The 27,173-nt window shown below is 37.1% G+C and overlaps 1 protein-coding gene across 12 annotated transcripts in view; it reads right to left on the minus strand.

The window, feature by feature from the left end:
* NCKAP5 (NCK associated protein 5) overlaps positions 1–27,173 on the minus strand; it is a 966,791-nt gene that overhangs the window by 415,954 nt on the left and 523,664 nt on the right. For all 12 annotated transcript variants that reach the window (XM_072788976.1, XM_072788975.1, XM_072788977.1 and 9 more), the window contains one exon: positions 24,489–24,622. In XM_072788976.1, coding sequence (XP_072645077.1) covers positions 24,489–24,622 — 134 coding nt within the window. The remainder of the gene's footprint in view (positions 1–24,488; positions 24,623–27,173) is intronic.

The raw sequence follows: 27,173 nt of genomic DNA on the forward strand, positions 1-27,173 counted from the left end.
TGACCAGAACAGAGGATGCCAAAAGAGTGTGTGTGCTTTCAACTCAACATTCCAGGACAGCATCTCTCTTTTCAACAATAGTATTAACAATACTAACAATAGTATTCCAGGGAATCCCTTGAGGGACTAAGAACCATGTACTGACAGATATATTTCTTTACCTCTTCTTCATGACCTAGGATCAAACAAGTTCACCAGCACACTAGAAGTTTTCAACATGAATGAATGAATGAATGAATGAATCAATAAATGAATGAAAAAAGCAAGGAGTTTCCATTCTCACAAAATGGCCCTTCTTACATAAAATTTTCTTTAATATTTGAGAGAAATTGCCATGGCCTATAATTATTTCTTTATCAAGTCTACCTATGTTCATTCTGTTTTGCCTTCCTCCATGTCTTTGTTAAGACCCAACCATTCACTCTTGCATGGACTTTGCAAAAGAAGCAATTCCACCAAACTCTTCTTGAGAATGAATAAAAAATCCTCAATCATGTATGATAAGGCTTCAAATTATACAAACATTAATTTAAATAAAGTCATCTCCCTGAGTACCTCAGGATAAAAGTGCTTTATAAAATTCAGATATTTTCTTGGTTGTAATGTATCTAAAAGCTATACAGTTAGATCTTTAAACTCAGATGAGGTGATGTGTGCTACAGAATTTATAGAAACAAAATTCTACAAAGCAATGTGGTAATAATATGTGCTACTGAAAACCAAGATATTGTAAATTATTTTCAGTACTAAATAAAGGAATCAGTGACTCTCAACCATTAAATCAGTAATGCTTTCTGTACAGACCTGTATCTCCTGTGTGCTTGCAAATGTAAACTATTAGTTACCTCCCAAGGATATGGAAAGTAAAATACTAGAAAGTGTTAAGGTCATAATGTTGCTCTATGTTTAAAATTTCATTTATACTTTTTGTGAAGGTTTTCAAAATTTGTTTCACTTAAGGATACCTATTTGTTACCAAAAAAAAAAAAAACAGCTATAATAATTTTGAGTTTGGTATTTTTAAAGGTCTTTTTCAAATGAAGGATTCTTTCAATTTCAATTAATTAAGGATATAAAAATATTTATCAAGAATTTATTTCATTAGGCATTTTCAATGAAATCAAGTCTTTTAAAAAAATTAGAAAACCAAGTATTAAAACATTTTCATGCAAGTATGTGAAGGAAAGTCTTAGAATGAAGCTAAGAAAAAATAATAGCAACGTAAATTCAATTATTGTGCCAAGTAGCCACAGAAACATGGTCATTCAAGTAAATAAATTATTCTGATTTTGCTCCTCGCTGACACAAATTACTCATTTCCTTGGACTTGATACAAGAAGGCTTCAGAGGAAAAGAAGAAATGCAATCAAAGAGCCAAAAAAAAAAAAAAGGCACATTACTCATCGTCTGCCAGCCTTGCAGTAACTGAGGTTTACTATCATCCCTCATCCCCCACAGCATTGCAGGAGATGTACATGAGCCAGACTCTTACATGCTTAAATGATCTCATTCATGGTCTTGATTTCCTTTTGTGGACTCCTGCAACAGTTTTGAATGGTGCCATTGTGACTTGCAACCAATTGCAAAGCGCTTTTAGTTATTTGTTGCTAATTAAGTATTGAAGTTTGCAAATGACATACTTTAAAAAGCTAATTCAGGTTCATTTCCAAAATAAGCAAGGGTGATAAAGTACTAACAACTAATAAATCCTGGGCATCCACCAACCAGAAAGAACTCTGCCGCTGTCCCAGGTACTGGGGGGGAGGGGGCGGAGCGCATAGTACTAGAAAGGGAATGTATTAGTGCAGACAGCACTGAGAAGGAGGCTTGAGAAACCTAAGCTTCTATCAACCAGGAGAGAAGTATCATAGCATTTTAATAACCTAGTACATCTAGCTATTAGGGTGAAATAAAGGGAATATCACTTTGGATAAGCATATTAGCCTCACCCACATATTTCCTGTTGTGTTTTCTTGAAGAGGAAAGGAAGTGGGATGGAATGCTGGAAGTTACACATAACCCATAGCTTTTCTCATCTGTGATCCCAAGAAGTATGTCACATATAAAGTACAAGGGCAGGGTTACAATTCTGCCCTTCTGGTCTCACACACTGACTTAGTGCTGCTAGGGCTGCCACAACAATAAAGCTACAGACTGGGTAACTAAACAACCCACATATTGGGTAACTATTTCTCAGAGTTCTGGAGGCTAGAAGGGTTATCAGGGTTGGTTTCTGGTGAGGACTGTCTTCCTGGCTTGTAAACAGCCACCTTCTTACTGTGTGTTCATATCATCTTTCTTCTGTGTGCACATGGAAAGAGAATGAACCCTGATACAGCTTCTTCCTCTTGTAAGATCACAATCCTGTCAGATTAAGACACCCCTTATGACCTTATTTAACTTTATCTCCCCTAAAGGCCCTATGGCTTTACGGTCACATTGGAAAATAGGGCTTTATCATATGAATTTGGGGGGATACAATTAAGTCTGTAACACACACCCAGTGAGAAAAAGAGAGAGAGGTCTGCCCCTACATATTCTCTACTCTGACCAAAGTAAATGAAAGTGAATTCAGAAGTATTGGTGGAAACAAACAGCCTCTAAACGCAGGCTTCCACTGTAGAGTTTCCTGTCCAGGTACTTGTCCTGATTCAGATCTCACTGAGGCCTAGGATATCTTGCTTAAAACTATACCTAATCACTGCCACTGTGTATCCAATTTATTAATCAGAAAATACTCATTGAATAGCAATTGTATTCCTAGACCAAGGGTATATACAAGAAGTATAAGATTCATATGGTTTAGGGGGAGATGAGTGTATGTATGAATCAACCAGTGGATAAGATCAGCTCATTTCTATTTAAACAGTGAACCAGAATCTTCATGACAGCCATGTGGAATTTGCAAGGTAGAACAATACCTTACAAATACTGCTATGATGACCACTCTCTCATGTCTCTGTCATGGCCTTTATGGAAACAAGGATGTTCTCTATGTTCTCTATCTCAAAGCAGACTGGGCCCTAGTACCTTTGGTGCAGGGAGGAACGACGTAAATGAAGTTGTTCCTTCTTCATTGTAACTAGTTCCTATTGCACTCAAGAGCCTTATTCATCATGTATTGCTATGAACATTTGGGCAACAGGAGGTTTAGATAAAAAAATACAAAATAATGACCACAGAGTAAAAAATAAATTAGTGGAAAATCACATGATGTTTTAATTCTAGGAAAAGAGGGACACAGCAGAGTATTAGTAGAACCTCCCAAAAATAGAAACCAAGATTACAAATGAATTAAGGGGGTCCTAAATGAGAAGAACATGCAACCAAGAATACTTTATCCAGCAAGGCTCTCATTCAAAATGGAAGGAGAGCTAAAGAGCTTCCAAGACAGGCAGCAACTGAAAGAATATGTGACCTCCAAACCAGCTCTGCAAGAAATTTTAAGGGGGACTCTTAAAATTCCCCTTTAAGAAGAAGTTCAGTGGAACAATCCACAAAAACAAGGACTGAATAGATATCATGATGACACTAAACTCATATTTCTCAATAGTAACTCTGAACGTGAACGGGCTTAATGACCCCATCAAAAGGCGCAGGGTTTCAGACTGGATAAAAAAGCAGGACCCATCTATTTGCAATTAGGCAATCTAGAAGAAATGGACGCATTCCTGGAAAGCCACAAACTACCAAAACTGGAACAGGAAGAAATAGAAAACCTGAACAGGCCAATAACCAGGGAGGAAACTGAAGCAGTCATCAAAAACCTCCCAAGACACAAGAGTCCAGGGCCAGATGGCTTCCCAGGGGAATTCTATCAAACGTTTAAAGAAGAAACCATACCTATTTTCCTAAAGCTGTTTGGAAAGATAGAAAGAGATGGAGTACTTCCAAATTCGATCTATGAGGCCAGCATCACCTTAATTCCAAAACCAGACAAAGACCCCACCAAAAAGGAGAATTACAGACCAATATCCCTGATGAACATGGATGCAAAAATTCTCAACAAGATACTAGCCAATAGGATCCAACAGCACATTAAGAAAATTATTCACCACGACCAAGTAGGATTTATCACCGGGACACAAGGCTGGTTCAACACTCGAAAAACAATCAATGTGATTCATCATATCAGCAAGAGAAAAACCAAGAACCATATGATCCTCTCATTAGATGCAGAGAAAGCATTTGACAAAATACAGCATCCATTTCTGATCAAAACTCTTCAGAGTGTAGGGATAGAGGGAACATTCCTCAACATCTTAAAATCCATCTAAGAAAAGCCCACAGCAAATATCATTCTCAATGGGGAAGCACTGGGAGCCTTTCCCCTAAGATCAGGAACAAGACAGGGATGTCCACTCTCACCACTGCTGTTCAACATAGTACTGGAAGTCCTAGCCTCAGCAATCAGACAACAAAAAGACATTAAAGGCATTCAAATTGGCAAAGAAGAAGTCAAACTCTCCCTCTTCGCCGATGACATGATACTCTACATAGAAAACCCAAAAGTCTCCACCCCAAGATTGCTAGAACTCATACAGCAATTCGGTAGCGTGGCAGGATACAAAATCAATGCCCAGAAGTCAGTGGCATTTCTATACACTAACAATGAGACTGAAGAAAGAAATCCCATTTACAATTGCACTCAAAAGCATACGATACCTAGGAATAAACCTCACCAAAGATGTAAAGGATCTATACCCTAAAAACTATAGAACACTTCTGAAAGAAATTGAGGAAGACACAAAGAAATGGAAAAATATTCCATGCTCATGGATTGGCAGAATTAACATTGTGAAAATATCAATGTTACCCAGGGCAATATACACGTTTAATGCAATCCCTATCAAAATACCATGGACTTTCTTCAGAGAGTTAGAACAAATTATTTTAAGATTTGTGTGGAATCAGAAAAGACCCCGAATAGCCAGGGGAATTTTAAAAAAGAAAACAATAGCTGGGGGCATCACAATGCCAGATTTCAGGTTGTACTACAAAGCTGAGGTCATCAAGACAGTGTGGTACTGGCACAAAAACAGACACATAGATCAATGGAACAGAATAGAGAACCCAGAAGTGGACCCTGAACTTTATGGTCAACTAATATTCGATAAAGGAGGAAAGACTATCCACTGGAAGAAAGACAGTCTCTTCAATAAATGGTGCTGGGAAAATTGGACATCCACATGCAGAAGAATGAAACTAGACCACTCTCTTTCACCATACACAAAGATAAACTCAAAATGGATGAAAGATCTAAATGTGAGACAAGATTCCATCAAAATCCTAGAGAAGAACACAGGCAACACCCTTTTTGAACTCGGCCACAGTAACTTCTTGCAAGATACATCCACAAAGGCAAAAGAAACAAAAGCAAAAATGCACTATTGGGACTTCATCAAGATAAGAAGCTTTTGGGGGATCCCTGTGTGGCGCAGCGGTTTGGCGCATGCCTTTGGCCCAGGGCGCGATCCTGGAGACCCGGGGTCGTATCCTACGTCGGGCTCCCGGTGCATGGAGCCTGCTTCTCCCTCTGCCTCTCTCTCTCTCTCTGTGACTATCATAAATAAATAAAAATTTATTTAAAAAAAAAAAGATAAGAAGCTTTTGCACAGCAAAGGATACAGTCAACAAAACTAAAAGACAACCTACAGAATGGGAGAAGGTATTTGCAAATGACCTATCAGATAAAGGGCTAGTTTCCAAGATCTATAAAGAACTTATTAAACTCAACACCAAAGAAACAAACAATCCAATCATGAAATGGGCAAAAGACATGAAGAGAAATCTCACAGAGGAAGATATAGACATGGCCAACATGCACATGAGAAAATGCTCTGCATCACTTGCCATCAGGGAAATACAAATCAAAACCACAATGAGATATCACCTCACACCAGTGAGAATGGGGAAAATTAACAAGGCAGGAAACCACAAAAGTTGGAGAGGATGCGGAGAAAAGGGAACCCTCTTACACTGTTGGTGGGAATGTGAACTGGTGCAGCCACTCTGGAAAACTGTGTGGAGGTTCCTCAAAGAGTTAAACATAGACCTGCCCTACGACCCAGCAATTGCACTGTTGGGGATTTACCCCAAAGATACAGACGCAGTGAAATTCCGGGACACCTGCACCTCGATGTTTATAGCAGCAATGGCCACAATAGCCAAACTGTGGAAGGAGCCTCGGTGTCCATCGACAGATGAATGGATAAAGAAGATGTGGTCTATGTATACAATGGAATATTACTCAGCTATTAGAAATGACAAATACCCACCATTTGCTTCAACATGGATGGAACTGGAGGGTATTATGCTGAGTGAAGTAAGTCAGTCGGAGAAGGACAAACATTATATGTTTTCATCCATTTGGGGAATATAAATAATAGTGAAAGGGAATATAAGGGAAGGGAGAAGGAATGTGTGGGAAATATCAGAAAGGGAAACAGAACGTAAAGACTGCTAACTCTGGGAAACGAACTAGGGGTGGTAGAAGGGGAGAAGGGCGGGGGGTGGGTGTGAATGGGTGACGGGCACTGGGGTTATTCTGTATGTTGGTAAATTGAACACCAATAAAAAATAAATTAAAAAAAAACAAATGAATTAAGAGAGTATTTGAAAGGACACTGAAACAGAATTCTGGTTGGGATACAGAAGTACAAATTCTCCATACAAAAAAAATAAATAAAGGAAGGAAGACCAAGTGTAATACGACATATAGAAAGAGTCTAATACTTTGGAAGGACAATACAGTACTTACTTGTGTTATGGCCTTAGCTCTCTGAGCCTCAGTTTACTTGTCTGTAAATAGGCATGATGCTATTTATTTCACTGGTTAACTTAAGGATTAAGTAAATACACCTATATATAGGTACATATACTCAAAGAATATCTGTTACAGTGCCTGATAATACGCAGTAAAAAACATTCAGTATCTGCTGAAGGAATAGATGAATAGTATGATTAGTAGTCTTACTTTTGAGGCAAATTTTCAGTTGTAACCACCAGCAACAATAATGGGAATGCCATTTTCAGTAAGACATAAAACTATTAGAACCCCTTCCAAGCCTTTGTGCAGACAGATGAGTAGCAGCCATTTAGTTTAATATGAAATTATTGTTAGAACTACCCTATAATTTGCCTCCTACAAATGTCCAGATGCCCCTACATTGGGCCCAAGATCACCATGGTGGAACTGACTGTCTCATAGCAGATTGTTTTGTTTCTATTAGAGCTGACCCAAAGCCAGATGTTTGCATGGAGTCTACTGCTGGCCTTACACTTTCACCAATTTTTAGTATGAAACTTGTCCCCAAATGATAGGCCAGAGGGCAATCAAAGCAGTTATCCTTGCTGAATTCTGTTTCCAGCTGTTCCACAAGATTATACTTCCTTCTTCGGGGAAAGTTTTCTGCCAACTTATCAGAACAGTGTCTTTCTGGCTAAGCACCATAGCATTTGTGTTGTAGACTTCAGGCAGTAGGCCAGTGCCCTTGCCTTGGATGCTGTTCAAATAAGAATCATCTCTTCTTTGAAGGATGGTTTGAAAATTGTTTTTTTTTTTCTCCTTGAATATGTTTTGAGCTGGTGCTAATTCTACAAAGTGGACAGACAGCTAAAGCCTTTGAAGTTGCTAAATATACTTTGAGAGCAAAACATAATTTTTATAGGATGACTAAGGTTCAGTTTGTATTTAACCTAAGCTGCTGTCAATATTTGCAAAGCCAAATGTAAAAAGCAATAAAATATATCCAACCATGTGAGCAAAACTGAAGGTCTTGTAGTAGGAGTTGTAGAATTTTTAAAATATTTTTCTGCCATAGAATCTTTTTTGTATATTTTTTATTGGAGTTCAATTTGCCAACATATAATACCCAGTGCTCATCCCATCAAGTGCCCCCCTCAGTACCCATCACCCAGTCACCCCATCCCCTGGAGTTGTAGAATTTAACATAATAGAGTCCTATCCTAGACATGAGATGTAAAACTCTGGGCCTTGAGTTCTAGAAAGCTCCACTCTGATGCTGCTGTAGCCCCTGTTTTTTACCAGGTTAGGATTCCTTAGAGTCAAGAGGATATGCCCATACAAAGTCTGTGTCTCCCCTGTTTCATCATGCTCTGGGTACTAATGAACCAGGGAATTTCCTTCTGAATGTCCCTGAGCCGCTTTCAGGACCATTAGAGGCCTCTGTGTGCACCTGCATCCCAAGAAATGGCAGCAGGCAAGGAGTGAGGACAGGGAAGAAAGCTAAAAGCTGGAGTGTACACAGGGTGCACTAAATCCCCTGGTGGTATGGGAAGAATGGGAAGATGGGTGCTTGGGGTGGGGAGAGAAAGAGAAATGACCAAAGGATTAGGCTACAGGCTGGGAATTAGAAACTGGCTGTCTGGTACCACCATGAGTCAAGACAAAACATCAAAGTATCAGAGAATTTCAAAATTTGATCTTCCAGGACCTGATAAAGGTATATTCATCAAGTAAGGAAGTAGAAAATATTTCATTTGGCAGTTTGCTAGCTTGCTTTAAAACTTTCGCATAAAAAAATAAAATAAAATAAAACTTTTGCATATTTGGACATATGGAATGTGGCCACCACTTGTACACTTGTCCTAGGTCCTATTTTTGTGAAAGGTCTATTGAAATTAGCTTTAAAAATTACAGGAATGTTACTGAGAGAATAATTGGATTAAGTTCTGTTAATTTCTTTAGCAAAACTAAGATTACAGCTAATAATCCACAATAAGAAATAATATGTTTTTGAGGTTCTTTTTATAAAGATTCTATTTATTTATTTATTTAATTTGAGAGAGAGAGAGAGAGCAGTAGGCAGAGGAGCAGAAGGGGAGGGACAAGCAGACTCTGTGTTGAGCAAGGAGCTCAATGCAAGGCTCAATCTCACAACCCCAAGATCATGACCTGGACTGAAATGAAGAGTTGAACAATTAACTGAGCCACCCAGCACCCTTCTTTTGTTTTTAATGAAAAATTAAAAACTTTTACAAAAGTAGAAGTTAGAGTATAGGAGACTTTCATATGCCCAGTATACTGGTTAATTATAACTAAACCAAGGTCAATGAGGCTTCATCTTTTCTCCTGATCCTCCCTCACAATTATTGAAAGCAAAGCACATGCTTATGTTACTTCAGTTTTTATATTTAAAATGTGAAGTATTCTTTTAAAAATGCACCCATATATCTCTACACCTAAAAACATAAACTATATCAAATGTTCAGAAAGTATACAAATCTTTCAACCAATCTCAGATTTCCCAGTATTTACTTTGTTTTCTTTTTACTATTTCTTTAAATCATGATCCAAATAAAATCCCTGTGATGTCTCTTAATCTATGCTTTCCTCACATCTTTTTTTTTTTTGCAGTTTGTTGACAGAAAAAAAAAAAAAAAAAAAAAAAGGTTGTTTTTCCTGCAAAATTTCCCATAGTTTGGATTTTGCCCAACCTATTCTCATGATGTCTTCCAAAACTGGTTATTAGATTTACAGGTTGATTAGAATCAAGGTCAATTTTTGGCAGATGTTTTCATAGATTGTGTTGGGTATCTCTATCAGACACATAATAGAAACTATCTGAGATGTTAGCAGCCAATGATGATTGCTGCCTAGATCCATTATTTCATGCAGAGTTGCGAAATAAATTCTAATCATATCATTATTTTTTTATTAGCTGAAATATCCTATTTAAAGAAACTTCCCCTTGCCCCCCCAACTCAAAACTGATTTAGTTACAGTTCTTAGAAGAGAGACAGCATAAATGCTTAATCCTTTTCTGTTATTTATCAATTTTGAAAATAATGAGTTGGTTCCTTAGAATCCTCCAAAAGTTGTGTTGGGGTTGTTTTATATCATGATTGTGAAAGCATTTCAACATACCTGATCCATTTCAATACACTGCAGTCATTATTGATGCACAAATGGAGACAATTTTGACTGATGGAAGCCTTTTCAAATTGGATCATGGGTCCTTTTAACAATTGTCTCGGGATAACAACATCAACACTATATACAAAATATGGTTATGAAAAATAATTTTTTGTTTTTTTCCATATAACTGAATTTATTTTTTTCCATTTTTATTTTTATTTGACAAATAACATCGTATTAGTTTTAGGTGTACAACATACTGTGTTTTTTTGTTTTTGGTTGTGTTTGTGTGTCATTAATACATGTTATTATGATAATATAAACTTCTATGTCTGGAAGTCACTTAGAATGATTTTGTATATGTGTGTGTGGTTTTGTGGCCAACTAAATTTGCAGTTAGATGTATTTGTTTTGTTGTGCTTTCATTTTTTAGGAAATTTTAAATTAGATGTTCTATTATAATTATATTAAATATTCATATATTTCTAAAGTAAAATTCTTAAAGTTTATTCAGAGTAATCTAGCTTCTATTCTTGTTCCATTTTCTGTTCTATCTGTAGCTATTTTTTTTTTATTTTTTTTTTTATTTTTTTTTTAAATTTTTATTTATTTACTTATGATAGTCACAGAGAGAGAGAGAGAGGCAGAGACACAGGCAGAGGGAGAAGCAGGCTCCATGCATCGGGAGCCTGATATGGGATTCGATCCCGGGTCTCCAGGATCATGCCCTGGGCCAAAGGCAGGCGCCAAACCGCTGCACCACCCAGGGATCCCTATTTTTAATGTTTTACTTCGTCCTTCTAAATACATCTCTTTCCATGTATTTTACACATGCATATCCACACATGTACACAAATCCCACTCACTTCCTTCTTGGATAAATTATAGCATAACGAACACCTACTTTTCTCTACCTCATACATTTTTCTCTTCCTTCTAACTTGATAATTACATTTATATGAAAATAGAAAAATATGGATTGAATATGGAAAATGAAGAGGAAATCTAGATGAGTATTTTGGAGAAGTGATACAGTGGAAAGGATGGTGAACTCCATAAATCATCCTATTTTCATCCACCATTCATATCAAATTTAACTAAAGATCAGTTTTTCAAATTGTTAAAGGTTCAAGCAATTAAATCAAGCAATTCTGGGAAAGGACACACTGATATATGAATTTAATTATTATAAAGTTTTATAAGTTTCAGTGAGTGGACTTGAAAACATTATGCCTAAAACAACATTTTGTGTCTTATACTAAATGACAGAGAAGCTTGTTAGTCATTTAGAACATATCCCAAGCAATAAATAAACAGACAAAAGATTTTCAACGACATTGGAAAAAAATTTCAGAAAGTAGTACATATTCAAAACACTGACTGTATTTACTTACTTTCTACAAACACAAAGACTGAAGTCAATACTGACTCTGAGAATTCTAACATTTATTAATTTTTGTAGTATACAATAGGAAGAGAATATATGTCAAGGGACAAACAAAACTGAATTGAATCCTGGTTCAGCTGTTCAGTGGCTGTGTGACCTTTCGCAAATCATTTAACTTCATTGGGCTTTATTTCTCTTATCTATAAAATATGGATGCTAATGCTTCCTCATGGAATTGTAAGCGATGAGATTATATGTTTTAGGGATCCCTGGGTGGCGCAGCGGTTTGGCGCCTGCCTTTGGCCCAGGGCGCGATCCTGGAGACCCGGGATCGAATCCCACGTCGGGCTCCCGGTGCATGGAGCCTGCTTCTCCTTCTGCCTATGTCTCTGCCTCTCTCTCTCTCTCTCTGTGACTATCATAAATAAATAAAAATTAAAAAAAAAAAAGATTATATGTTTTAAGCACCCCAAAAACCCCCAAGGGTACAAGGTCAATACCCAGTAAACATTAGCTCATTTTCTCTTTTGTGGATAACAAACAGATTAATGGCTAACAGCCAGGCTACCGAAGTTCAAATCACAGCTATTATATATTCAAGCTGTATGGCAATGGGCAAATTATTTAACCCACATAGGCCTCAATTTTGTCATCTGTAAAAGAGAGATCATAGAATCATCTTCCATGGAGGGTGGCTTTAAGAATTAAATTCCATGTAGTATTATACTTTCTCCGTGAGAAAGGGACATTTTTCCATTTTGTTTCACTGCTATATCCCCAGTACCAAGAATAGTACCTAATACCTGGTAAGTTCTTTTTATTTATTTATTTTAAAGATTTTATTTATTTACTTATGAGAGACCCACAGAGAGAGAGGCAGAGACATAGGGAGAGGGAGAAGCAGCCTCCCAAGAGGGAGCTTGATGTGGGACTGGATCCCGGGACCCCAGGATCATGACCTGAGCCAAAGGCAGATGCTCAACCACTGAGCCACCCAGATGCCCCCGGTAAGTTCTCTTTAAATGTTAACAAAAGAATAAATGAGTTCAGCATATGTATCTCATATATCTTATGTTTAAAGGGTCCTCATAGATATTTCAAGTGGGCAGCTTTGTTGCATTTCACATCTAACAGTTCTCTCCTTGTGCATTTAGACTTTATCCTTCTCCTCCCCAGATTTTATTAAATGATGGATGTTCTCACTGTCATTGCAACCCCCAAGGTCCTGGCCTTTCCTGAACTGGGCTTTACATGCATTGAGGCGGTAACTACAGCCTTACTACTCTACTACTCAATTCTTTACTCAAGAGACGCTGCTTAGAAAGTCTGGGTCTTCAGAATCTTGAAGCCACTCAAATCTATTACAAAGACCTGTAGGGTATTTCCTGATAACATAGTGTGTGCTTTGGTGATTGTTTCTGAAAAGGCAATAGACTTGTAAGCGTTATGTGTGTCGTGCATATTGGAAGTATACTAAATATATTACTACTTCACCGGGGACTCTCTTGACAATAATGTGAATTGCTGAGGGAATAGAAATCAATTCTTGGAGTGTTTTCTGACATCAAAGGTGACCGCTGGGCTTCAGGAAAAAGGTTCAAAGTAAGATTGACTTGTGTGATTGAGATATTCAGAAGATCAACTTGCAAAGGTAGGCCTGCCATTCTCTCACTACCCAAGATGCAAGGGGATGATGAAGGCCTAAATTCAAACAGCTGGTGCAGATAAGGGCCTTAACGTGACTGTTAGCAGCTTCTGAAACCCATCACGAATACTCATACCTTTAGACCGATCTTTGTGCTCTATTCTCTTAACCTAAAATGCCCTTCCTTCAGTTCTGTATTAAATCCTCCTCACCTACACATGCTTCAGTAGTCATCTCAAATAAATCCCTTTCTGGCTCGCAGTTTTTCTTAGGTCATTTTTTTTTTCTCCCTTTCTTGCAGCAAAGATTTGATTTCTTCTAACAGTTTTTTTTTTTTTTTTTCCCCCAAGTGCAACTCTTTCTTTACCATAATCACCTTAGGGACAGGAGGAATGACTTACTTATTTTGTGTCCCTCCACCTTACTGTCAAACTAATTTTGCCATTTTTAAAAAATTGTCATACTTTGGTCTTAGTGGTTCCTAAAAACTTACTCATTATGCAACAATGCTATCTGAGTGGAAAATTTTAAAACTGAATAAAAATAAAACGATTTAGGAATCTGAGAATTATTTAGGTAAATAGGATATATAAGAATAGCCAAAAGTTATCCACAGCAGAGTTTCAATAAGTGGTACCTTGGGGCAGCAACATGGCCACTCGGAAATATTTATTATTTCAACATTTACTGAGTACCTACTATATATCAGGCAAGAGCAATAAAAAGTTTAATGTCTACTGGGGGAATATATCATATTGAGGTCCAAAACCACCAGCAAGAAAAACATATACTATGTATTTATAGTCTGAATAATAATTAAGGGAAGAAAGTGGAATGTTTTTAAAAACATCAGCAAGAATGTGAATCTGGAACTGGGTTTTATTAGCTAAATACATACTGTCCAAGTCCATAGCAAAGGGAAAATCTGGGTCATCTCAGCTAAATTCAATGACTACACAGTTCAAGTAATAAATATAATTGTATTTCTGTAGTAGTCTAGATGTCTGGAAGTACCAATTTAATCACGAGTCCAGCTGGTTTGATAATACAGCGCAAAAATATACTAAGAAAGTAGAGACCATAAAAGGCATGGCACTAAAGAGAGACAACTACTGAAACTTCCTTTTGAATTCTGAAATGGGAAAAGAGAGGCCACCAATTTCTCCTTTAAATGTAATATAATTTCACTTATCACTTTGGCCCAAATTTCTTGAGTGCAATCTCAGCCAAGTGATGATCAGTTTTAAGAAACACTGTCGATGTCAGAATGTCTAAACTTATGATCAAGGCTGAAATCTGATCAAATACAATTGCTTCTAATATCATTTGAATTTTCACTTTTTATCACTGATCATAAACTACAAAACGAATTCATGAGAGAACAGACAGGATTTGACCAGACACCAGAAGTCCTGGGGTCCAGATTGGGATCCACCAGTCCATGTGACCATGAACAAGTGGCTTTGTTTTTTTGTAAGGTTCAATAGTGATATTTATTAAAATTATGATATCACAATATACTTCGTTTGCCATGCCAAAGGTTAGAGTGAAAACTGAATGACATAATGTAAGGAACAGTTTGGGAAACATCATAAAATAAAATAAGTAGGGAACCCTGGGTGGCTCAGTGGTTTAGCACCTGCCTTTGGCCCAGAGCGTGATACTGGAGACCTGAGATTGAGTCCCACATCGGGCTCCCTGCACAGAGCCTGCTTCTCTCAGTGTCTGTGTCTCTGTCTCTGTCTCTCTCTCTGAATAAATAAATAAAATCTTTTAAAAATAAATAAATGAAGTATAAAACATCATTTCTGTGACCATGATGTTAATAATAATAAAAATGCTTATTATGAAATATAACAACTTGAAATGTTATAGAGACTAAACATGGCAAAAGAAACTCATCTTTGAGTTCCGTGAAAACATATCCTGTCAATTGCAGCTAACTCCAAATGACAGGTGAAAACCTTTGGTCAGCAGAAATGTGCAAAGAATTCTAAAATACAATTTAATGAAAATCACAACACATTTCTTTTGTCAGGAGCCCATAGCTTGGGCACAGCTAATTCCCTGCTTTATTCTTGGGAACATTCCTAAAAGCTCAAGGCTGTTCGTTAACAGCAGATGTAGACATTTATAAATAAGAATCATCTTAACTGAATACTTTTTCACAATTACACAAAGGATCCTAAAGAACAGGTCCAAATATTTACGACTAGCATTCAGAGAACACACTCTGTGGGGATACCATTCATTACAGGCACTGCCTATGGACCAAAAAGGTAATCAGAAAATTATCCTCACTCCTCAGACTTCTGCATTGCATTTGTCCCATATGCTACCATAGAAGCATTCAAAGAAATGTTATCTCAGGGTCATAAAACACTCTCTGAAAGTAAACTTTACCCTATGGGAAGTAAACTTTTAATGCACCAAATTCCATTTAGTGCCCTGCAGTCAGGAATTCTGCAAAGAATATTCTGAAAAAGGCAACTCATATTTTATAGGTGAGTACTCTATCATAGAAGCCCAGGAATGGGAAATTGGGTGTTCATCCTCCCAGGCCATCATGGTTTTTAACTCTAAGAATGATGACTATTATCAAAATTTTAAAAGATTCACAGGAACGGCCATTCTACAACCTCTCTTGGAAGCAAATTTCTATCATAAACACACTATCTTTAAAATTCTTCCATGTTTAACCTAAGTCTTTCATAGTACAACGCTGGCTGCACCTTTCTGTTCCAGTGAAGATATTCATTCATTCATTCATTCACTCATTCATTCATTCTTCAAGCAGCAAATACTTATTGGATATATACTATGGCAAACATTACTGTTTGTCATGCAAGAAATGTATGGGGGTGTCAGAAAAGTTCTCCACCCTTTAGGCAACAATAACCTTGATCTCTTTATTTAGATTATTGTTAAGAACAATGTTTGGAAACAGATGCTAATTTGCAGAAAATGTGGAGAACAGAAAAACATATTAAACTGTCCCAAGAATAGCAAACAAAAATTTTAAACTGAGAAACTGTAGTCCAAATGCTCTAGGTTCTTCAATAGATATTTGAAAGAAAAGCAAGTGATAGAAGGTAATCTATTTGTCAAAAAAAAAAAAAAAAACTAAAATATATAATCAGTTTTATAACAAATAGCCAAGGCTAAACTTCAGTGTCTGGAGATGCACAATAAGTGGTAACATTATTAAAAACACAGAGGTTATTGCTATAAAGGCAGGATATTATTGGGGGAAGTGAAGGTTGAGATTGGGAAGAGACCCCCAGGGTCATTCTGGGTGCCTTGCGGAATTCTTTCTTGACTTGATATTGGTTACAAGAGTGTTCATTCCCTTAGAAAAATAATTCATTAAGGGTGCCTGGGTGGCTCAGTAGGTTAAGTGTCTGCCTTCAGTTCAGATCATGATCTCAGGGTCCTGGGATCATGTCCCACATGGGGCTCCCTGCTCAATGAGGAGTCTGCTTCTCCCTCTACCCCCTCTACTGCCCTGCTTATGATTTCTCTCTTTCACGTGCTCTCTCATAAATTAATTAATTAATTTGGGGAAAAAAGAGTAATTCATTAAGCTAGTTATTTTTGTGTGTGGTTTTCTATATCTATGTTTTGTTTTTCAAGAAGCATTTGCTAACATGGAGTAACTCCTATACATCGATAGTGAGAATGCCAAATTGCACAGCAAATTTCAAAGTAGAAAAAGTTTGGCAGTTTCTTATAAAGTTGAATGTACACTTTCTACAAAACTCTCTAATCTCATTCCTCTTTATCTGCCCAAGAGAAATGAAAACACTGAAACTAGAGCATGAAAGTTCCAAGTTTATAGCAACTTTATACTCACCCCTAACTGGAAGAAACCCACAAATAGCTGAATGGATAAACAAATAGATGCTTTTACACAATGGGATATTACTGACCAATAAAAGGGAATGAACTATTGCCACATGTAACAGCAAAGATGTATGTCAAAAGACACATTGAGTGAAAGAAACCAGACACAGAAAGTGAACTACTTTCTAATTTCAATTATATGATTTTCTGGAAAAAGGAAAACTACAGGGAGAAAAATCAAATCAGCCATTGCCAGGGGCTTAGGATATGGAGTCTTAACGGAGAACAAAAGGAAATAAGGGAACTTTCCAGGCACAGGAAAATATCCTATATTTTGATTTGGTTACATGATGGTATATGCTTGTCAAAACTGATTAAACTGTACACTTAAAAAAATGGATTTTCTGCAGATCTGACCAAAAGAGTGTTTATTATTGAGAGTAAGAATGAATTTACTTTCCAATTTTAAAATAAAATGGATTCTATATACTGTATGTAATTTTTTTTTAAAGAAAAATAAAGTATTGGGGTGGGGATAGGAACACAGTAAGAGTATAATGGGTAATTTAAAAAAATATTTAGAAGAGAAACTAAATCACTGTTTTTCTTTTGTTGGTTTTTTCTGTTGTTGTTTTACTGATGGCTATTTCTTCAGAGAGACTGTTTAAAACTGAAAACAATTTTGGATGTCATAAAGCTCTCTCTGTTCAGGCTTTTTCCCAAACCAGTTCAAATAAATCCTAAAGCAGACAACATCAGAGCCAAGAGTAATAATGATTATGTCCACTGCAGAGGATCGTAGCTTCCTTTTGCCAGTCAAGTTCCTTGGTATTCAATTTTAGCTGTCCTCTACAGAAATACCTCATCTGGGCTTGGCAGTTTTCTAATCTCAACTTCTCCAGAGTCAAGTAACCAAAATAGACATGGCAAGAGCCCAACCTCACAGAGCTTCACCGTGATCACGGTGAAGTGTGGAGAGCAAGATAGTTCCCTCCAAGTCCCTAACACAAAAGCCTGGTTGTTAGAACTTCAAGAAGGCATGGCTACAACAATATAATTATAGTTTCACTTAAGTAATGCGCTTCAGTTGAAATACACTGCCTTTTAAAAACCATAAGAACTATAAAACCATAAGCAATCCAACTTCTAGTTAGAACTGGAGCTAGAATCAGGTCCTAAGAAGCTCCATTTAATAGGATGGTGCTCTTTGAAATAAATTTGGAACTATACTCTGTGTTAAAACTGTTTTTTCTACCAGGGACAAATAGTGGCAATATAACTTCTATGTTTTTCTATTCAAAAACATATAACTTTGTTAAGAATTTATGGAAATTTTGACAATGTCATCATGTCTTATGCAGAAACAGAAATACAAAGGAATTAAGGAATGTTTAGCAGTTAAGTTAGCAGTTGCTTAGGGAGCTGAAAATGGCTTTTTTTTCCCTCTCTCTCTCTCCTCTTATAGTTGGTTTTAGCTTCCCTCTGCTTTGCTCAAGCAAGAGCTTATACACTACATCACTAAGATATAAACTTCTGACATCAAAACATGATCCATATTATGTGAACCAGGCATTTTAAAAGATGCTATTTAAAACCTTTTTTTTTCCATCTGTGTGATTTGAAGAAAATGTATCATTTAAGCAACGTTGCTTTTCCATTTTAAACTTCTAGTAGATTTTCTCAAAGGAGATGAGAGGCCTCCATTTTTACAAAAAGTCTCAGCTAAAATTATTGGTGATAGTGTGGAAATAGCAACTCCAAATCAATAGAAAATTATCCTCTATATTCATCAGGAGGAACGAGGCACTCAGGAGAGCCAGCCCCTGTGATAGGTTAAAGTTGACGAAGGTCTGAGATAGGAACAAATGTAGAAGAGGAGCACAAGAGCTCTGTGCTGTTGATTGTCCAAAGGTCAATCGACAGCTTTTCTCATCTAGTTATGTTTTATTCCTTCTAAAGATGTAGAGAAAATGTTCTTTTAATGTACCTGACAGACACAGAGGCAGAAGGGAATACGTGGGTAGAACATTTAAGGGCATATTATCCTCTTCAACACACACTTCTATGCCAGGTGCCTACAGCTTCCAAATGGGCAGCAGAAAATGAACTCTAGGCTTCCATAAAGTCTCTGAGAGCTGATAATGTGAACAGCAACCAGTGAACGAGTTAAGCAGTAAAACCATCTCCATTTACGTCTCCTTGAAGTTCAGAATGCAGCCGAATGCACTTAAGCTTAGCAATCAACTGAGATAGGAGAAATCCCCGTTACAGTAAGCAAAGAAATAGCTCCGAGGCAGCAGATAACTGTGTAGGGAGAGAAGGTCAAAATGGGTGCAGAGAAATTCTGGAGGTAGAGGGGGAAAAGCCTAGTCTTCATTTGGGTGATTTTTAACTATTCTTGTCTATTATGGGTGACAAAGCTTAATCGTTCCCTCTACTTAAATTAACACCGCATGGTATAAATACACACACAAACATATGTGCATGCACATGTGTACAAACACACAAACAGGGAACATTTCAAGGCTGCAGAGAAACACTAATTGATTCCTGATGATGCTTTGGGTGTGATATGGTTCACTATCAGTATCGTTTATAAAATACATCTTCCTGGTGGTGAGACTACCAGGTTGATTCTGATTTACTTTTATTCTTTTTTATTAGATTTTATTTATTTATTCATGAAAGACACACAGAGAGGGGCAGAGCGAGAAGCAGGCTCCCCACGGGGAGCTTGATGCAAAACTCGATCCTGGGACCCCAGGATCATACCATGAGCCAAAGGCAGATGCTCAACCATGGAGCCACCCACACATCCTGATGCAGGTTGATTCTAATTTTTTTTTTTTTTTTTTAGGTTGATTCTAATTTAAAGCTTCAAACATACTGTAGCACAAAGCTGTCATCTGATAAACGTGTATTGCTAGTAGCATATAGCTAATTTGTGCTAATTTCATCTGGCTTAATTCATGCCTTTGCATGACAACATACCATTAAAAATATGAAGTCTGTCCTGAATTTGAACAAAATGTCGCTTTACTTACAGCTAAGCTATAAATATAGTTTTTTTTCATATATGTACATTAGTCTTCTCTTTCTAGAGTCTCCATGTTTTGAGGACACATACTGTATTCTATCTTCCAGTACACACAATAAAATGTTTGATTAATAAGAGCAGCAGAGGGATCCCTGGGTGGCGCAGCGGTTTAGCGCCTGCCTTTGGCCCGGGGCGTGATCCTGGAGACCCGGGATCGAGTCCCACGTCGGGCTCCCGGTGCATGGAGCCTGCTTCTCCCTCTGCCTATGTCTCTGCTTCTCTCTCTCTGTGTGTGACTATCATAAATAAATTAAAAAAAAAAATAAGAGCAGCAGCTTTCAGCAATAACCTACACATTGACTGGATTGTTTCAAAAGGAATCAACTCAAATACAGGTGCAAATCCTGCGTGGTTTGCATTAAATCAGTAGTCTGTATTGCTTATTTCTTCACAATCTGGTCCTTCCTAATCATTGTTATTCTACGTCAACAGAGCTCCCCCGGTTGGAAATCATGTTCCTGATGTGCTTGTCTAGGTGAATCTAACTGATGCACAAACACCTCATTCACTCAAGGTAATGACACTGGGGGTTCCAACACTAATCTTTACATAGACGGGCAGGTATGATGTGAGCCACACTCACATCATTAACCTTGGCTGGCTGACATGCACAGTTCAAATGAACAGTTACAGAATTACAGAAGCGTGCAACACAAAGTTAATCCCACATAAAATATGCCCAGCTACGTATACCACTCAGATGACAGGTTAAACAATCACTATGACATCTGGAAAGCATCTTCAATTTGTATCACCAAATATCAAGACAAAGAAGCCCTAATGATACCATTACCTGCCACTCAGTACTAGCCTATTGAAATGTTCCTTCATGTATGGGGAAGATTTCATTTGGAAGTATCTTTTCTTCTCTATATATTTATATGAAAGGTTGTAAATGGTCTGATTCAAGCTTGTTATGGCTGCCTGAATTACTCTCAGTGCAGGTAATTTCTGATTTATGAGCTTAGAGCTGATTATGTAATCTCTGGTCACATCTTTATCTCTCTTTTTTCTTTTATTGCCCAAATTTTGGACCGCTGCTGATCATTACACCCTAATCAGAGGTCAAGAGGGAAGAGGGGATTATAAATGAAGGTTTGGTAGTGACATAAAAGAGAACTACTCTTTCAAACGTTTTTATAGATTTTTATCACCTAAGTGATCCCATTACTCATTACCACAGATAATCACAATGTTCAGGTTTGGCTGGTGCCTTTAAGCCACCAGGCGTATCACCTCACTGTAACTGCATAAAATCAAGCTTTGGACTAAGCCATGCAGCATTGATTCTGACACCTGAACTCTACTTTGCATGTACATCTAATTGTCCTTGCTTCTAACTTCGTTATCTACTTTCCCCTCCAATGCCTCACCTCAACCCTGAATCTCAGACTCCAGAATCTCCTTCACTACCAGTTAGATGCCCCTGTGGCAAAAACACCATCAACTATACTGGGCAAATACTTCTGGGCAGCTCTGCCTCAGCATCTCATGCCTCTTCACTCCAGGTTAATAAAACAAGTATCAGAAAGATGCAGCACGTGTCTATCCAGAGATTCCCGTGAACTTGCTGTAGGGTGCCTGACTTGACAACCATGAGTACTAGAGTTCTATTTACTCATTATCATTTAGACATGAAACCACCATTCTTATTTCATGTACTGTGACATTCAGAAATCCCTTAACTTTGTAGACACGAGTGACATTGCAGAAGTAGCAATACTTCTATGAATTTTTCCTAATCTGCACCATTTTGGACAATTGTCTGTTATATCCTCCAATGCTATCTCTGAAGGGGCCGATGGATGTGTTCTAACATGGGTCTGTTACCAGAGACAATGTTTCTCTCCCTGAGGAGTAGTAGCCTTTGTCTAGGAAATAACAATTACATATGATCTAGTCTGCCAGAAATCTTAGAGCTAAATCAAATGCTCACTCTCAGAAAACATGGCAAGCCATGTAAGTACTATTACTTGTCATACCACCCTTTTGGGGGCTCTTATTTCCTATTTTTATGTTATTAGTCCTATTGTGAAGTTACTTTTTATTGTAAGCAACTTCACATCCTTTGAAAAGATGGGATTCTGGCACTAATTTTCAAAATTAAACTCATCCTATAAGCAATACTCAAAGGAAGTTTACATCTCAGAGTCATATACAAAATGAACTCGACTCGTAGAAAAGGAAAAAAATTATGAATATAAAGGTTTTAAATTCAACACAATTATTTGGATTATGGAAATTATTTATGTGAGCAATTAGATGTGGACCATGTCCAAGGGTAATATGCTATATACATGTCCTATAATATGGAGAATTTTACAAAGACTTAAATTATAGTAACAGGATTGTTTAAATAAACATTACCAGAAGCATCGTACAAACCAAAGTTTAAAATGTAAAAGGCCATCAAACATGGTGTAGTGGGCCTACTTAAATTATTGGGTAATTATCTTTTTAAAAAAGTTTTTATTTAAATTCCAATTAGTTACCATATAGTGCAATATGAGTTTCAGGTGGACAATACAGTGATTCCACACTTCCATACATGACCCTGTGCTCATCACAAGTGTACTTCTTAATCCCCATCATCTATTTCACCCACCCCCTCACCCACCTTCCCTCTGGTAACCATCAGTTTGTTCTCTATAGTTACGGGTCTGTTTCTTGGTTTGTCCTTTTTTTCCCCTTTGCTCATTTGTTTTCTTTTTTCTTTAAATTTTACTTAGTTAACATACAGTGTAATATTCGCCTCTGGAGTAGAATTCAGTGATTCATCACTTACATACAACACCCAGTGCTCATCACAAAAAAGTGCTCTCCTTAATCCCCATCAGCCATCTAGCCTACCCCCCCCCACCTCCTTCCCTTAACCCTCAGTTTGTTCTGTATCATTAAGAGTCTCTTACGGTTTATTTCCTTCTTTCCCTTTGTGTAATTATCTGTGATATATGCTTTTCCTTACTCCTTTGCTGATTTACATTAGTTGTCTGGCTATAACTGGACTCGAACTCCTTAGTTCCAATGAAGATTTACATAGAGAAACTGATTACAGCAGGAGGAAATGCAGTATGTAAAAACCAACCACTATTTGTTCTACATATAATTATCTTCTCTTTCAGGCTAGGATGTAGCCCTGGCTGTTGTGCAACTCAGACCCATATGGGTATCATCTGATTTATAGCAGATGACCTGGCATCATATAAAAATAATTTACTGTGCCATGTGTCTCACGCCCTGTAAATCAATAGCTTGAATACAGAGACATCTCAATTAGATAGTGCGAGGTAGGGCCGTCTACCTCCTCCTTTCCTGTATCATTAAAATGGCAAACATTACAAAGCAGTGCTTATTTTAGAGCTGCTTCAAAAGTTGGAGGGGGGATATCTATTATTTCCAGTTGGGAGACAAAAAGTGAGAGTTGCCATCAAACAAATGAAAAATTAAACACAAGTTTGTATAAGTAATAGCCTGAGAGGGGTGGGACATGCATTTGTTTAAGTATTGATTGGTACACTTCTTTAGCACCTGTGTATTATCATGGGCTCAGAGAGCGGAAAAGGGCATTAAATTATGACTCTGAATGCAGAGGGGTCATCCATCCTTTCCAACCTGTATCTCCAAGAAGCTTCTAAACCAAAGTCACAGCATTATGGTATCAGTCACAATGAGATAAATCACTGGAGGCTCAACTTCGGTTTCTCCCTGTGACACATCCAAAACTTAAGCTATCATTAGAAAAGCTTCATAATGAGGAAGCCATCACTGATCATATCCAAATCCTAATGGTAAACTAAAGACAAGACCTACATAGATTGATCAGGAAAATTTTAGGGCAACTTCTCAAACTTGATTCAGCCTGGGATCTCATGAAGGAAAAAAAAAAAAATGAATTTCCTGATTTTGCAAATGGCGAAGTGAAATACAGAAATGAAAGTAAACTGTCCTTCACAGAGTTCCCGTATCTGGTCCCAGGACTGGAAGAGCGCAGGTTTGTGTTTTTTCCATGGAACTGAATAGATTTTAAATAACAGATTAAACCTTCACCTAGCCCCATAGTAACCGTAACTGGAAGCTGAAATATTCTGACTGTGTGGGAATTAAACCTAAAAGCTACTTTTCAGAATGTTCCTTTCAAATTCAAGTTAGGTCTTTTTAAAGGAAAGAAATGAATTGATTTTGATTTTTTTAAACTATTGGTAAATGTTTCCTTTAAGTATGAGTAAGAGCTTACTGAATGATTGGATTCACATTCTCTATCTTCCTTAAAATAGAATTATGATGACCGGAAAAATTTCATCCTCCTGGCTGGCATTTCACAGGATATTCCTATAGGTCACACAGCTACCACATCTTACTGGAAAATCCCTTGGAAAGCCATCAAGGGAAAAAAGACAACCGGATCCAATAAAGGATCTATTTGCACCAAGACTATACTATGTGAGGTGCAAATAGCAAGTTTCAACAAATTGGCCCAAATGCCGTATGATGGCATGGACAGAGGACAAGGTCTAAGGTGTTGGTAAATTAGCTCCTCAATTCAACAAAAGCATTCACAAAGGAAATTCAACCACATGGGCTCTTGGTGCAGGAAGAGATACCCCTCCCGGAACAAGAGGTTCAGTTCAGAACATACCTGGAGAACTGTTGCTGGAGGCCACGCATCTGAATTCTGTTGCGCTCAGACTCCAGTGTCACCTCCTGCAACCGCTTCTCACTCTGAAGACGTAAGTGTCTCTCCTCTTCCAATTCATGCATCAGCTTCTCATGCTATAAAAGGCACAAAAAGGATGACTTTTAAGGAGGTGTTTCTTAATTACTCTAAGAAAAAATAATTAGTAATAGCTGTCAGTTACTAAGTGCTAACTTGGACTTTATATATAAATTAACTTCATCCTCATTACAACCCCATGAAGTAGGTCCTATTACTAACCTCCTATTATAGACAAGAAAACGAAGGATCAGAGGCATCTGAGTAATTTGTCATAAAAACCAAAAGGTAACAGTTTTCAATCCTGGCTGATGTGTCTCTAGTACTCGAATAATTTTCACTAAACCAGGTGGCTTCTTGTGCAGATATGAAGATCTATGACCCAATAATACTATCAAATGTATTACAATTTGAGAAATGATGAGTAAGATCATTAGTCCCTGGTTCAGAATTATTTCATCTCTTCAATCTCTAGTATATATTTTTAAAGGAACAAAAGTGATTTGTGTACAAAGACCCATAATTTCAGCTTAATTAGGCTGTGGAGCTGACAAGAATAAGGTTAAATAATTTGTTTTTATTTGTCCAGTTAGGTTTTTACAGATATAAATAGGCTAAACCACCAACTTTCTTTATTATCCCAGAAAACTAGCTCATTCATAAACGGGAATCAGTGTTTCAAAGAAGGACTGGATGACCCAGAATAGATGGTTCCACAAAAACTCACTTCCAGAACCAGTCAAGAGCATGCAAACTCAAATCCCCCTGATATTAACTCATTCATGCCAATGTCTTTTTGGTTTTGTTTTAGTTTTGTTGCTCTACTGCTTTTCTTTTTAAGCATGTCATGCTATTATGGTTATGGTTGCTACTAATGTGAGCACTTTGCATGCAGAATAGATATTCTGCAATAAAAACCAAAGAACAACTCAGTGCCTGACTAAGAATGGCTCACATTCTTACAGGGAACGAAGGGAAGCAAAGGCTGCAGGCTGCATGATGCCTCTGAACCATGCATTATACAGAATAAAATGCTATCTACTGCATAGGGTGTATTCACCAGAAGTGATAGGAAAGGTGGATTTTCTCCACCTCTAACTCATGGGGGAAAGTTCTCCTGAGGTTCAGGAAGGAAACAATAAACCATAATTTGGAAATAAACCAAGATCTTCTAATATATATATTTACACACACACACATATGTGTGTGTGTGTGTGTGTGTGTGTGTATATATATATATATATATATATATATATATATATATATTCTCCTGCCTGTACACCTGTGACCATGCTCTTCCTCCTACTTAACAAGCTCTTTGAAGTCTATTTAAAGCCTAGGGACAGGACACCTGGGTGGCTCAGTGGTTGAGCACCTGCCCTTGGATCAGGTCATGATCCTGGGGTCCTGGGATCAAGTCCCACATCGGGCTCCCTGCAGGGAGCCTGCTTCTCCCTCTGCTTATGTCTCTGTCTCTCATGAATAAGTAAATAAAATCTTAAAAAAAAAAAAAAAAAAAACTAGGGACACTGCCAGGCTTGGCTTTGAGCAACCTCTCTAGAACTTCCCCATATCACTTCATTGTTCTCTCCCTTCCTTGATTTCCACAGCTGCTAGGCACTTTGCCACCCTGCATGCTCTTACTTACTTTCGTCTATTATTATTTTCATGTGCATTTATTGTGTTTTTCCACCTACATAAACATCTGTTTGAGATTAGGACTATGACTAACATTATATATATATTTTGTTATTTATCATACTGGAAATATATTTGCTTATTGATTCTGGAGCTAGCCTTTAGCTAAGTCAAGCCAAACTCTTTAGTAGTTTATTTTTAACCCCCATAAAATCAGTTACTTCTATCAGATTCAGAAAAAGTAAAATCAAAATCAAATCTTTATTCTGTAATGTCCAGCAGCTTTGGAAAAGAAGAAAAACATGGTTTTGTAGGGAGAAACATACTAAATCAAATTTTTGTAGAAATAGAGTGGCAAAAATTTTATTACATATATTTTATATTATTATTAATTTTATTTTAAATTATCTGTTTCATTATTTATAGTTTATTACATATATTTTACCACAATAAGAAGATAAAAATAAAATTTCTGTTATTACACATAATCAACACTCCTCTCTATATAAACTCATTGGACTAGAAGGAACATCATAAGTCACCTTTATTATAGAATTTGGAAGACTGTGCTTTGATTCCCAAAACAAGTAAAACAAATGGTACATGTTAAATAGTTAAAAAGCACATCCTATGAAAAAGGTGACATTTTGCATCCCTTTTTCTTTCACAAGTGAAGAATGTCACATAGATTTGCTCACTGTCATACTGAAGAATCCTCAAAATCTAATAAAGGAGCATATTTTCCATATGAATAAACTTTTCTGTTCAATTTTTTAATGCTTTCCAAATACAAATAAAATGATACCCTCACAATCAGAGAAAGTTCTAGGGAATTCAAAGAGTAATGAGGCAAAAGTTGTTTACTAAAATATATTCCGTTTAAATTGTGTGTATTTCAATTAAACCATCAAAGCTTGACAATAAGCCATGTTTACTTTCCAAACAAAAGGGAAATAATTTTCTTTTACTCAG

Source organism: Canis lupus, chromosome 20 (assembly GCF_048164855.1).
Source record: "Canis lupus baileyi chromosome 20, mCanLup2.hap1, whole genome shotgun sequence".
Classification (NCBI taxonomy): Eukaryota; Metazoa; Chordata; class Mammalia; order Carnivora; family Canidae; genus Canis; species Canis lupus.